This window comes from Gorilla gorilla, chromosome 1 (genome assembly GCF_029281585.2).
Source record: "Gorilla gorilla gorilla isolate KB3781 chromosome 1, NHGRI_mGorGor1-v2.1_pri, whole genome shotgun sequence".
In the NCBI taxonomy this organism is placed as follows: Eukaryota; Metazoa; Chordata; class Mammalia; order Primates; family Hominidae; genus Gorilla; species Gorilla gorilla.
Window position 1 is genome coordinate 129,347,608 of NC_073224.2, and position 14,283 is coordinate 129,361,890.

The 14,283-nt window shown below is 41.3% G+C and overlaps 3 protein-coding genes across 4 annotated transcripts in view; 2 read left to right on the plus strand and 1 right to left on the minus strand.

Annotated features, from left to right (window-relative positions):
• LOC129525208 (sortilin-like) overlaps positions 1 to 3,890 on the plus strand; it is a 55,772-nt gene extending 51,882 nt beyond the window's left edge. Inside the window, exons 8-9 of the mRNA XM_055354193.2 lie at positions 172 to 302; positions 1,780 to 3,890. Coding sequence (XP_055210168.2) covers positions 172 to 302; positions 1,780 to 2,049 — 401 coding nt within the window. The 3' untranslated portion in view covers positions 2,050 to 3,890. The remainder of the gene's footprint in view (positions 1 to 171; positions 303 to 1,779) is intronic.
• The window catches only part of GSTM2 (glutathione S-transferase mu 2), a 1,178,915-nt gene that overhangs the window by 112,876 nt on the left and 1,051,756 nt on the right, over positions 1 to 14,283 (minus strand). The gene's annotated exons all lie outside the window — the stretch shown is intronic.
• LOC115933235 (neuroblastoma breakpoint family member 12-like) overlaps positions 5,388 to 14,283 on the plus strand; it is an 82,547-nt gene continuing 73,651 nt past the window's right edge. Inside the window, exons 1-4 of one of the 2 annotated variants that reach the window (XM_055354085.2) lie at positions 5,388 to 5,402; positions 5,540 to 5,608; positions 8,729 to 8,905; positions 12,713 to 12,769. The gene's annotated coding sequence lies outside the window, so the exon portion shown is untranslated. Of the gene's footprint in view, positions 5,403 to 5,539; positions 5,609 to 8,728; positions 8,906 to 12,712; positions 12,770 to 14,283 lie in introns of those variants that run through there. The other variant, XM_055354092.2, reaches the window with a different exon arrangement.

A 14,283-nucleotide genomic window follows, 5' to 3' on the forward strand; every position in this document is an offset into this window, starting at 1 on the left:
GGCATGAGCCACTGCGCCTGGCCGCTGTATCACATTTTATGTTGTCACTTGATTAACATGCATAGTATTTAAAATGCTTTAGCTATAAAATTAAGACTGATTCTAAAACAACTGCTTTGAACTAGGCTCACCAGTAAGTGAAATTTTAATTAATATTTTGTCTTGTTTAAGAAGCTGACCTTGGGGCTCTGGAATTATGGAGAACTTCAGACTTGGGAAAAAGCTTCAAAACTATTGGTGTGAAAATCTACTCATTTGGTCTTGGGGGACGTTTCCTTTTTGCCTCTGTGATGGCTGATAAGGTAGGTATTGCCCTCTCCCCTTTGGGGTCTGATATTTCTGCAAATATCTCTCGTATAGATTCTCTTTATTACTTGGCATTGACAGAGTTTCTTGTCTTTTTGTTATATTTAGTACCACTGTGAGTGTTAGGGGTGATTCTTTTTGCAAAGGCTGATTGACTGATAGGCTACTCTGCACTTTGGCCTTCTGTCACCATGTGAATTCTGTTATCTTTTTTGGGATTGTTTTTTTTTTTTGAAACAAAGTCTCTCTCTGTTGCCTAGGCTGGAGTGCAGTGATGCAATCTCGGCTCACTGCACCCTCCGCCTCCCAGATTAAAGCAATTCACCTGCCTCAACCTCCCAAGTAAGTGGGACTATATATAGGTGTGCACCACCACACCCGGATAATTTTTGTATTTTTAGTAGAGATGGGGTTTTGCCATGTTGGCCTGGCTGGTCTTGAACTCCTGAGCTCAGGTGATCCCCCCGCCTCAGCCTCCCAAAGTGCTGGGATTATAGGCGTGAGCCACCGCGCCCGGCCAGGATATTTTGATCCAGTGTTTGGGCATTACTCAGACATGGACATCTGTAGAAAGCAATCTCTTGCTCATTATCCAAGAATAAAAATACAATTAGATAACATTAATTGAGTGCCTACTATATGCTAGGTACTATTCTAAGTCCCAGGAATATGGCAGTGAACAAAACAGATGAATTTCCTGCTCTCAGAACTTATGTTTAAGGGGGAAAATAAATACTCAAAAAATAAATATGAAGGCTGGGGGTAGTGGCTCACACTTGTAATCTCAGGACTTTGGGAGGCTGAGGCGGGTGGATCCCTTGAGCCCAGGAATTCAAGACCAGCCTGGGCAACATGACAAAACCCTGTCTCTACAAAAAATGAGAAAATTAGCCAGGCATGGTGGCATGTGCCTGTAGTCTCAGCTACTTGGGAGGCTGAGGTGGGAGGATCATCTGAGCCTGGGGAGGTTGAGGCTGCAGTGAGCTGTGATCATGCCACTGCATTCCAGCCTGGGTAACAGCACAAGACCCTGTCTCATAAATAAATATAAATGTGAGTGTGTGTGTATCAGGTAATAATTAAAGCCACGAAGGAATCTAAAACAGTAAGAAAACAAAGTGTCAGGAGTCAGTGCTATTTTAGGCAGACTGTTTAGGATGGGCTCTCTGAGACCTAAGTGAAACAAGAACTTGACCATGTGGCCATCTGGGAGGAGAGTAGGATGAGGCACAGCCAGTGCAGAGACCCTCAGGCTGGAGCATGCCCGATCAATCCAAGCAAAGGGGAGAAGGGCAGTATGGGGGGAGCACAGAGAATAATAGTCCAAAGTGGGGCCAGAGGGGGCCTGGCCAGACCTCATGTGGCCTTTGTAGATCACAATTAGGATGTGGGCCTTACTCTTCTTGTGTTGGGAGCTGTGAGAGGGTTGTGAGCAGGGGAATGCTGATATTTGGCTTCTCTTTTGAAGAATAGGTGTGCGCAGAACAGCCTGACAGGGGCACGCGCAGAAGCAGCGGGAGCGCCGGGAGCTCTCTCAGGAGTCCAAGCTGGGGAGGTGGTAGCTTGGCCAGGCTCTTGGCAGTGGGTAAGGGGGCAGGTGGTGAGACTGTGGATATATTTTTAAACATATTACTAATAGGACTTGCTGATGGATTTGATGTGGGTTGTGAGAGAATGAGTGGAATCAAGGGTACCTTTAAGAGTCTGTATCCTGAGCGCCTGAATGGTGGTGCCATTTTCTAGGATGGCAAAGACTGCAGGAGGAGCAGGTTGTGGGAGAAAAATCAAGAATTCTGTTTTGGGCCGAGCATGGTGGCTCACGTGTTAATCCCAGCCCTTTAGGAGGCTAAGGCGAGCAAATCACTTGCGGTCAGGAGTTTGAGAGCAGCCTGGCCAACATGGCGAAACCCTGTCTCTACTAAAAAATACAAAAAATTAGCCAAGCGTGGTGGCGCATGCCTGTAATCCCGGCTACTCGGGAGGCTGATGCACAAGAATCAATTGGACTGTGGAGACAGAGGTTGCAGTGAGCCAAGATCATGCCGCTGCACTCCAGCCTGGGCAACAGAGTGAGACTCTGTCTCAAAAAAAATAAAAAAAGAATTCAGTTCTGCATATGAGACACCTATTAGATATCTGAATGGAGATGTCAAGTGAGCATTTGGGTATATGAATCTCCCTAATTGCTATGGTATTTGAAGCCATGTGACCAGATGATATCTTCTGGAGGAGTAAGTAGGTAGCAAAGAGGTGGGAGGACTGAGCAAGCCCTGAAGCACCCACAACTGAAAGGTTGGAAAGAGAAGAATCCAGCAAAGAAGACTGAGAGGGAGGGATCAGGGAGGAAGAGGGAAATCAGGACCACTGAGTTAGGTGCATTCTGAGAATTATCCACTGGAGTTGGCGACGTGGAGGTTGTTGGTGACCTTGACAAAAGCACTTCATTGGAAGTTAAAAGGTAGATTGGAGTGACTTCAGTGAGAACTAGAGATGAAGAAGTAGGCAGTAAATACAGATAACTCTCCAGAGCCATTTTGTAATATCCTCCCAATAACCCTGTGAGCTAATAGTATTACCTCAGTTTTATAGGTGAGGAAATTGAGTAACTTACCTAGGGTCAACCAGTAGTGGAATCCTGCTGGAAATCAGACTCAAATTCCAGAGGTAGCTTCCTATGCTATACTGCATATATGGTATAATGCTGTCTACAGAATTAAAATTTTGCGATGTACTTTTGAACTCTGGTTTCTACCTACAGTAATGAGAATAAGATTCAAAGTAATGCCGTGGTCCCTATATCTATTGAGATGATCCTGAATAACGTCTACCTTACCATGCTTTAACAAGTATCACTGAGTAATTTTTTATTTAACAGTTACGGTGCTGTGACTCCGATAGGATCAGGTTCATCATTGGACCCCCAGACCTCTCACCCAGGACCCCAAGTGTGCACCTTTGAAGCCATTGTCTTCACTCCTGACTGATAGATCGGGGACACGCTAACACATGGGTTTATCATTTTTGCTTCCCATGGGGCATCTTTAATTGCTCTTGAGCAATGAAACTGTATTGATATTACTCTCTGTCAGCCATTGTAAGTTCAAGGTACCAGAGGAAGGCTTGGGTCACCCAGAAATCCCGTTAATCTGAAATCAGATTTATAAGCCATATACCCTGCATCTTGAAACCCTCCTGCTCTTTTCAGGACCCTGTTTATAATTTTTAATATGCTAACATAATGAAGGGCTCTTTGCTTGGAAGAGTAATACTTTTAGCAGGTTGCTTTATTTACCAAGGCCAGCTTAATTCTTAGCTTATAAGAATCAGTTCTTACGTGTTTATTACAGATATTTCTTAAGAAGCAGAGTTGAGCCTTCATCATAAATAACTGTTAAAGTAAGGATCAGAATTAGCATGTGCACCTTGACATCACCATACCAGGATACTGCTCAATGTTGTGATGGTTGTATTGACTAATAGAACCTGTCTTTCTCTGACATTTTTGTAGAGACTTAAGAAACAATGAAATTTCATGGGCCAAAGAAGATGCTAGTGAAGCCTTTGCTGGACTCAACAAGTCTCACTAAACTGTATGTATTATAGTATTTATGTATGTCTACATAGGCATGTTTTCAAGAGCCGGCTGTAAATATGATTGAATTATGTTTATTTCATATGGCTACAAAGTCTGAGCTTTCTGACACTCTGGGAGCTCTGTGGGGTTTCATTGTTTGTTTGTTTGTTCGTTTTTTTGAAACTGAGTCTCACTCTGTATCCCAGGCTGGGATGCAGTGGCGCGATCTCGGCTCACTACAACCTCTGCCTCCTAGGTCCTGGTTCAAGCAATTCTCCTGCCTCAGCCTCCTGAGTAGCTTGGATTACAAGCGCATGCCACCATGCCCAGCTAATTTTTGTATTTTTAGTAGAGACAGGGTTTCACCATCTTGGCCAGGCTGGTCTTGAACTCCTGACCTCGTGATCTGCCTGCTTCAGCCTCCCAAAGTGCCCGGATTATAGGTATGAGCCACTGAACTTGGCTGGTTTTTTTCTTTTCTTTTTTTTTTTTTTTGAGACAGGGTCTTGCTCTGTCACCCAGGCTGGAGTGCTGTGGTGCAATCACAGCTCACAGCAGCTTCAACCTCCTAGGCTCAAGTGATCTCCCACCTTGGCCTCCTAAGGAGCTAGGACTAAAGGTGTGTATCACCATGCCTAGCTAATTAAAATTTTTTTTTTGTAGAGACAGAGTCTCACTATATTGCCCAGGCTGGTGTTGAACTCCTGGGCTCAAGTGATCCTCCCACCTTGGCCTCCCAAAGTGCTGGGATTATAGGCATGAGCCCCCATGCCCAGCTAGTTTTTTTGTTTTTGTGTTTTTTTTGTTGTTGTTGTCGGGGCACTTTTTATTGAAAAAGCATTCCTGTGGACACTTAAAGAGAAGTTATTTATGGAAGTAGAATTTCTATTCAAGTAAAAGGAATGCATTGAGAAAGTAGAGTAATGTGTTGGTAATCTGTTTAATTTGTAGTTTGTTTAATTGTAGGAGATTTATGAGTAATTTATCTAGCAGAAGTAGAGCATTCTCTCACATAAGATTTTAGATCTTTTCCCATGAGAAGAATTTCTCCAAAGGTTCACACTTGTCTGAATTTCTTTCATCTGACAATCTTTTGCTCTGAATGGAGACATGAGGAATATAATGAATTTAACATCTGAAAATTACCAGTTTATCAGTGGTCAAGATGGTTGTTCACCTCATTGAGCTTTAACATCTTGACAGACACTTTCATGCTATGTTTTGCATTGATTAATAATTAAATTTCATAACTTTCTTAAAAATGCACGTTCTCATCAAATTGTACACATTAAATATGTGTAGTTTTTAGTATATCAGTTGTACCTCAGTAAAGCTGTTAAGTATATAAAAAAGTACGCTACGCTTATTTTCACTTTTTATAGGTAAATGTTTAATGAATTTAATTTTGTTTAGTGGAGAGCTTTCTTAGAAAGGTCTGTTTATATTTCAGAATCTTACAAGGAAACCAGATTAAGTCAATTACAAAGAAAGCATTCATTGGTCTTGAATCCCTTGAGCATCTGTAAGTATTTTGCATACATTTTGCTTACTCTATAAATAATCTTTGCTATTAGCAGAGGTTTTCATGACCATGTAAAGTGTTTATGTAACTTGATATAGAAATGGTGACTGATAATATTTCATTTCTCTTTATTTCAGAGATTTGAACAATAATGCTATAATGTCTATCCAAGAAAATGCTTTTTCTCAGACTCATTTAAAAGAACTGTAAGTAACTTGTCTTTTTAAAATGACCAGTTGGATCATTGTTCCTGCTTGTTGTGCTTAAAGTGTGATGGGAGTGACCCAAGTTATTTCCAAAAGCACACAGTTCAGGCAGGAAAAAAGAAAGTATTAATACTCAGTTATTTAAGCGGCTAGAGGTAATTTTAAAATAGCCAACATTGAAAAGCCCAGAGTGTGTGGCACCAAGACCTTCTGTTTTGCCTGTTCTACCAATGCTCATAATTAGGAGACCTCAGCACTGCTCCTTATGCTTTATGTATACCCTACTGTTCCTTTTTGGATTATGAGAAACATGTGTTACCAGTTCTTAACACCTTGTGTGGGTTACAATAAAGGTATTATGTGATTTTGTTTTATAGTTTCCGAGGTGATTTAACAGTTAGTATAATTGTCAGAGACGGTTCTCTAACCTGTTCAAACTACTAAAATGTCAAAATAGACAAGTGTGTGTATGTATCATTTTATACCCTTTTTCATTGATGAGTTTTAAAAATTGTTCTTACTGGTTTCAAGATTTCCCTAGGGGATTGGAGGTTAGTTGGGCATTGGTATTATTTATATTTATATATTTTTATATTTTTTTGGAGACAGTCTTACTCTATCCCCTAGGCTGGAGTGCAGTGGTGCGATCTCGGCCCACTGCAACCTCTGCCTCCTGGGTTCAAGCAGTTCTCACCTCAGCCTCCTGAGTAGCTGGGATTACAGGCGCCTGCCACCACACCCGGCTAATGTTTGTATTTTTAGTAGAGACAGGGTTTCGCCATGTTGGCCAGCTGGTCTCGAACTCCTGACCTCAGGTGATCTGTCTGCTTCAGCCTCCCAAAGTGTTGGGATTACAGGCGTGAGCCACTGGTCCCGCCTGGTATTATTTTTAAACTCCATTGATTCAAATATGCAGTCAGGGGTAAGAACCACTAGATTATAGAAATTATTTTGCCTTGCCTGGGAAGCTACTCAAAGGATACTCTGTGGAGCAGAACTGGTTGATGAGAAGATAAGGATAGAAATGCAGAATAAGCCTTTAGAAACTTTTAGAACAATTTGACATTACTGTGACACTTTTGTTGTAGTTTATAAAAGTATTGGTCTGCAGTGGATTGGAAATTTAAAAGACTGGTGCTTACCATGGATAATTTGAGATGCACTGGAAATGTGTGAGTTTTCAAACGGCCTAGGCTCAAATCCTTACTCCATTCCTTACAACTGTGTGATAATGGGCAAACTGTTAGCCTACGACTCAGTTTCTGTTCCCAGAATGGGAATAGCACCTCCCTCAGGGTTATGTGAAGATAAAGTGAGATAACTTGTTTACTCAAATATTTATTCATCATCTGCTATGTAGGATACTGTTCTGGATGATGAAAACATTAGTGCACAAGACAGAGTCTCTGTACTCATAGCATATTACAGTAAATCCTAGTGAGGAAGATAAATAATAGACCAGTAGATATATAATATCTCATCAGGTAACAACTGAAGAAAAAAAAAACTAAGTCAAAGGTATGAAGAGTGGTGGGGATTGCTATTTTAGATAAAGCAGTGAGGGGAAACTCTTTTGAAGATACAGCATTTGAACCAGGACCTTAATGAAATGGCAAACCATGTGAACACTGGGTGAATGGCTTTCCAGGCACAAGGAGTAGGAAGTAAAATGAGTTTAGAGAGTTAAGCAGAGTAGAATAATTAAATATCTACAATTTTTTTGATATTAATCATCTTATTTCTCATTAGTCGTTCTCTTCATTTGTTCCAGTATTTTTTTTTTAATTTAATTTTTTTTTTGAGATGCAATCTCGCTCTTTCCCAGGCAGGAGTCCAGTGGTGCCATCTCAGCTCACTGCAACCTCTGCCTCCCGGGTTCAAGTGATTCTCCTGCCTCAGCCCCCTGAGTAGCTGGGACTACAGGCGCCCCCCACCACGCCCGGTTAATTTTTTTGTATTTTTAGTAGAGATGAGGTTTCACTGTGTTAGCCAGGATGGTCTCAATCTCCTGACCTCGTGATCCGCCCGCCTCGGCCTCCCAAAGTGCTGGGATTACAGGCATGAGCCACTGCGCCTGGCCTGTCAAGATATTTTTTTTTTTACCCCAAACTGCTTTGTTCTAACCTACCTTTTTTGTTGTTCTTGAAAAGCATATCGAATTTACAGTTTTAATAGGTCCAACAATAAAATTATGTTCATATTTTTCTTTTTAAAGAGAGAGTTAGGAGGCAGATCATAATAGACCACGAGGAATTAGGATTTTTGCTTTCTTGTATGCATTAGGAAACTGGAGGGTTTTGAGAAAATGCTCAGCACAGAGCTTGGCACAGAGTAGAAGCTGAGTAATGTTAACAATAAAAACTAAAATTAAAATGTTATGAAAATCATCATTAGTTATTTTCTGCCAGATTTTTAAAGTAGATATTTTGATCTGTTGAGATATTTTGAGTTATTTCTTATAGGCTTAGTTTAATTATAAGTTGTGACTTACTACAAATTAGTATACTCTGCCCCCCTCCTTTTTTTTTTGCCAGTGATAACCTGAGAGCTGGCAAGAAAGTTTTAACTGTTACAAGAACTCAGTTTAACATAAAATTTAAACAGTAGGTCAAAGCAAATATTGCAGTCTCAATCTTCAGAGAGTCATTTAGTAATTTGAGAGTTGTCACAAAGATTCTTTGCTTAACCAACCCGTAGGCAAGCCCTTAAACCTTCTCCTAGGCCTAGCTGTGTAAAATCCAATTTTAGCACAAACCCTGTAAAACCAGTTTAGCAAGAACTCTTCCTCATTGTAGACCATTCCCAGGTGATGTCTGATCACCCTGGCCTGTCTTCAGCAAGAATCCTGTTAGGGTTTAGCCAGAGTCTTCCTTACTCTGGATGTTATTTTTTAGTAATTTCACATCCACTGAGTGGGATGAAAGCAAACCCACCTTGCTCCTTGGCTATACTTGCCCTTGCTGTTTCCCTACTGTCTCTCCCTCACTGAGTTGAACCCAGTCTCTCTCCCCAGCTGCAACATCACATTGCCGTGGTCCCTGTGTCTATTGAGATGATCCTGAATAACGTCTACCTTACCATGCTTTAACAAGTATCACTGAGTAATTTTTTATTTAACAGTTACGGTGCTGTGACTCCGATAGGATCAGATTCATCATTGGACCCCCAGACCTCTCACCCAGGACCCCAAGTGTGCACCTTCGAAGCCATTGTCTTCACTCCTGACTGATAGATCGGGGGTCCAATGGTGAGTCAGACTAACGAACCATTGCTCCGGACAAACATCTGTTGAAGCTGGTAAGGAAAGATTTCGATTCTCAAGATTGTGAATATGTTCTCTGGAGTTGGGCTAGAGGCCAGACTTCTTTTGAAAGGTACCTCCTGGGCTTGAAGGTCTTCTTCCTGGCTCTTTCCTGAGTGGGGTTTATTCCCTGACTCCTTGGACTAAAAGTCCTTGGAACTCTGTGAGGCTACTCTGTTGTCTCTAATGGATCCTACTTCTCCTATGGCAATTTCTCTGGCATCTGAATCCCCTCTGTTTGAGCCCCTGCTAACTATATTGCTCCACCACTGGTTCTGTCCACCTCCTCCTTGTTGGACCTTTATTGGCCTGTTTGGAATACTTAAGATCTCCCCAGACCGCATCCTGTAAGCTGTCTTTCTTCCCATTGCTACTGCTCCTTATTCCTCCTCTTACCACCTTTAATGTTCCTTCCAGTTCCCTTGAGCCCTTTGATATGACTCCCTTCAAATTCTTACATCCTCCATCCATCTGTCCACCCACTGCTAGACTTTTTCCTTCTCATTCTGGACTCTTTGTCACTGGGACTGTAGGCCCCCCACCCTTCCTGGGGATCTCTCAGGGGACTTGGGGACTCCCAAAAGTAATGACTTGGGTTGAAAAGGAAAAAGAACAATTGGAAATAGACTAAGTATTTTATCTACACTCAGATGGGCTTTGGAGATATCCAGACAGCCCCTAGATGTCTCTTCAGCCTCCATAAGATTACACATCATGGCAAAATAAAAGTTTTTTTTTTTTGAGATGGAGTCTCCCTCTGTCACATAGGCTGGAGTGCAGTGGCACGATCTCAGCTCACTGCAGCCTCTGCCTTCCGGGTTCAAGCAGTTCTGCCTCAGCCTCCTGAAGAGCTGGGATTACAGGCGCCCACCACCACACCCAGCTAATTTTTGTATCTTTAGAAAAGAGGAGTGACCTCGTCCAATTTATGTTTTCTTAGGTATAATATAAGCTGAACTCAAAAGACCTGGGCTCATATCCTAACTCTACCATTTATTTTAGACGTGATACTGAATGCCTCCAAAATCTCAGTTTCCATTTCTAGAAAATGGAATTGAAAATGCCTACCTCAACCGGGCGCGGTGGCTCATGTCTGTAATCCCAGTACTTTGGGAGGCCGAGGCGGGCAGATCACGAGGTCATGAGTTCGAGACCAGCCTGGCCAATATGGTGAAACCCTGTCTCTACTAAAAATACAAAAATTAACCAGGCGTGGTGGCATGTGCCTGTAATCCCAGCTACTCAGGTGGCTGAGGCAGGAGAATTGCTTGAACCCGGGAGGTGGAGGTTGCGGTGAGCTGAGATCTCACCACTGCACTCCAGCCTGGTTGACAGAGCAAGACTCTGTCTCAAAAAATAAATAAATAAATAAATAAATAAATAAAGTATTTAGCCCAGTGCCTGGCCACAGACGAAACTTAATTCACAGTAGCTTCCTTCACTTCTATGTCTTTTGCTTCTTTCCATTCTTCATATACTAACCAAATCCTGACCACAAGTACTTAACAGAGTATACGGTATTCTCTCAACAAATGTGTGGATAGATTATACTAAAATATTGCTAGTGGTTGTCTTTGAGTAGTGAGGATTTGAGGAGCCTTCTCTCCCTCTTGGTTTAGTGGTACTTTCTAATTTTCTACTATAATTATATAACTTTAATGGAAAGTATTTTAAAATTTATATGCAAGTTTTTCATACACCTCCTATTATTGATGCAAAGCCTTGTGGGGAATACCAAAAAGTATAGAGAGATTTTAATAAATGTTGACCTAAAAAGTATTATAAATATGACTTTTAAAGTAACCAAAAGCAACCAACAATTCTCAGTAAAAAAGTTGCATTAGAGCCAGGTGTGGTGGCTCATGCCTGTAATCCCAGATCAGAAAGCTCAGGTGGGAGGATCCTCTGAGTCCCGGAGTTAGAGACCAGTCTGGGCAACACAGCAGGTTCCTGTCTCACAACACAGTTGCATTAAAGTTCCCGCAATAGCAGTTTGTTCAAACCAACTGTTAGAGAAAAAATTACTCAATGAAACTTGTTAAAGCATTATAAAAGCATAGTAATCTTTGCCAGTGCCCCTCTTGTTTAATAACAATATGTCAACTTTGAACAGTTGAACAATGTAAGTCAATTTTTTTCATTCTTAAAATTGAAACTTTGCCAGGCGTGGTGGCTCACGCCTGTAATCCCAGCACTCTGGGAGGCCAAGGCAGGTGGATCACGAGGTCAAGAGATCAAGACCATCCTGGCCAATATGGTGAAACCCCGTCTCTACTAAAAATACAAAAATTAGCTGGGCATGGTGGCACGCACCTGTAGTCCCAGCTACTTGGGAGGCTGAGGCTGGAGAATCACTTGAACCCGGGAGGCAGAGGTTGCAGTGGGCCGAGATTGCGCCACTGCACTCCAGCCTGGGCAACAGAGCGAGACTCTGTCTCAAAAAAAAAAGAGTTAAAATTGAAATTTCTGTGGAATCAGATCTTAGATACTTTATGCCAAACATTAAACTTGATAAGGATTTGATCATGCACATAAAGCAAGTTCTCAAAATCATTTACTTTCCCTGCTTCTAAGTGGATGGGACATTTAAGGGGTCATTGAGAGAAAATACTGATTTTTCAGCTATGTTTTACAGGGTTATAAACCACAAATACTTTTTCAGTGCTCTTAGTTTAGATTGCATTACACATTGCACGGTGTTGAAGTGGGTTTTCTTTTTGTTTTGTTTTTGGGAGACAGTCTCACTCTCTTGCCCAGGCTGATGTGCAGTGGCGTGATCTCGGCTCACTGCAACTTCTGCCTCCCGGGTTCAAGCAGTTCTCCTGCCTCAGCCTACCAAGTAGCTGGGATTATAGGTGCCATCCACCACGCCCAGCTACTTTTTGTATTTTTAGTAGAGATAGGGTTTCGCCATGTTGGCCAGGCTGGTCTGGAACTCCTGACCACAGGTGATCTGCCCGCCTCTGCCTCCCAAAGTGCTAGGATTACAGGTGTGAGCCACTGAGCCTGGCCTAGTGCTGAAGTGTTTTTAGTGTTGATGAAATAATTTGACAATAATTATATGTTGTCTACAACAAAGATCTCTCAATGCTCCAATATATAGTAAGTGTTTCCCCATACTTTCATGGGAAAAATTTAAACCTCAAAAATTTAAAGGAAGGTACAATTAACACCCCTATACCCTTTATCTAGATTCACCAATTGTTAACTTTTTGCTGAATTTGTTCTATTTCCCTCCCTCCTCCTCTCTCATTTTATCTCTTGCTCTCTCTCCACATACACACAAATATATATATACATATATGCACAGTTTTTTTGCTGACCATTTAAAAGTTGCAGCCATGATGACACTTCACCTCTAAATATCTCAGCATGTATTTTTTAAGAACAAGTACATTTTCTAACAGAGACATCACCATTACCACACCCAAAGAAATTAACATCGATAAAGTAATATTAACTAATACAGAGTCCATACTCAAATTTCCCCAATGTTAAAAAAAGTCATTTGCAGATGTTTTTTTTCAATCAAGGATCACACATTTCATTTTATTGTAATGATTCTTTAGTCGTCTTCAAAACAGATCCCTGGCCACCCTTCTTTCCCTCTCTTTTTTTAGTGTCTTTCATGAGGTTGATATGTTTAAAGAATTTTGGCTGACAGTCTCAATTTGTTTTCTCATGATTTACGTTAAATGTTTTTGGCAAGAATAATGGATAGGTGTGTGGTAAGGTTTTAATACTGAAGACGTTTAGAATGAAAAGTAAAACAAAGGATGCTTTTCCTCTTTTCTTTCCTGCAGGATTCTGAACACAAGCAGTTTGCTCTGTGACTGCCATTTGAAGTGGCTACTTCAACGGTTGGTTGATAATAACTTTCAACATTCTGTGAATGTAAGCTGTGCACACCCTGAATGGCTAGCAGGGCAAAGCATCCTGAATGTGGATCTGAAAGATTTTGTCTGTGGTTTATATTTTTGTTTTAAAATTTTATATATTACACACTTATAATCTTAACAGAATTAAAAAAATTAAACCAGAATGGTTTTCCACTAGGAATTTTGTAATCATACAGTTTTAATTGCCATTAAAAATGATCACAGGCATTTTAATGAATGAAGGCTTTTCTCTTTTAGAGGGACTGTTAACCTTAGGTTAGGTATTTGGTAGTCAGATTCCTGAATCAAGCAATATGAGTTTTTTTATATGAACATTTTTAGTAGATCTTGAAAAGTGCCACCAGGTACTTTCCAAAAAGATAGCACTAGTTTAAAGTTGTCACCAGCAATGTATGAATATACTGATTCTGTGTGTTTCATATTTTTTGTGTGGTTTCATAACATTAAAGTGGCAGAGTTTTGTTTTTTCCTTGAGGGGAGAGAGATAGTCATAGACAAGTTGTCCTGATTCTAGCACTTATAATTTCAAATATACTTTTTTTTTTCTAATGGAGTCTTGCTGCGTCACCCAGGCTGGAGTGCAGTGGTGCGATCTCAGCTCACTGCAACCTCTGCCTCCCGGGTTCAAGCGATTCTCCTGTCTCAGCCTCCTGAGTAGCTGGGATTACAGGCGTGTGCCACCATACCTGGCTAATTTTTGTATGTTTAGTAGAGACGGGGTTTTGCCATGTTGGCCAGGCTGGTGTTGAACTCCTGACCTCAGGTGATCTGCCTGCCTCTGCCTCCCAAAGTGCTGGGATTACAGGTGTGAGCCACCGTGCCCAGACAATTTCAAGTATACTTCTATATTATTCTTTCTCAATTTGGAAAATTTTCCTTTACACGTAAATGTCCTTTAGGCCGGGCACTGTGGCTCACACCTGTAATCCCAGCACTTTGGGAGGCTGAGGCAGGTGGGTCATCTGGGGTCTGGAGTTCGAGACCAGCCTGGCCAGCATGGCGAAACCCTGACTCTACTAAAAATACAAAAATTAGCTGGGCGTGGTGGCACACGCCTGTAATCCCAGCTTCTCTGGAGGCTGAGGCGGGAGAATCGCTTGAACCGAGAGTTGGAGGTTGCAGTGAGGCAAGATTGTGCCACTGCATTCCAGTCTGGGCAACAGAGTGAGACTCTGTCTCAAGAAAACAATTTTTTTTTTCTTTAAAGTGGAATGACTGATTCTTAGCTTTACATAGGAGAACTTTTAGATCAGTGTATCTATGTTGGATATCCCTAGTATCTCTGATCATTTGAGTACCTATATATTGCCAAATCTGTTTTCACAATGTACTTAAAGATGGTTGGAACAGAACACACACTTGGAAGTTCGGGCTCACAAAATACATCCATTGTTTTTTACAAAGTTTAAAGAAGAAAACAGAATCTAGTAAAGGTTAAATTCTGCTGACATTGCCACACATTCCCTTTTTACTTA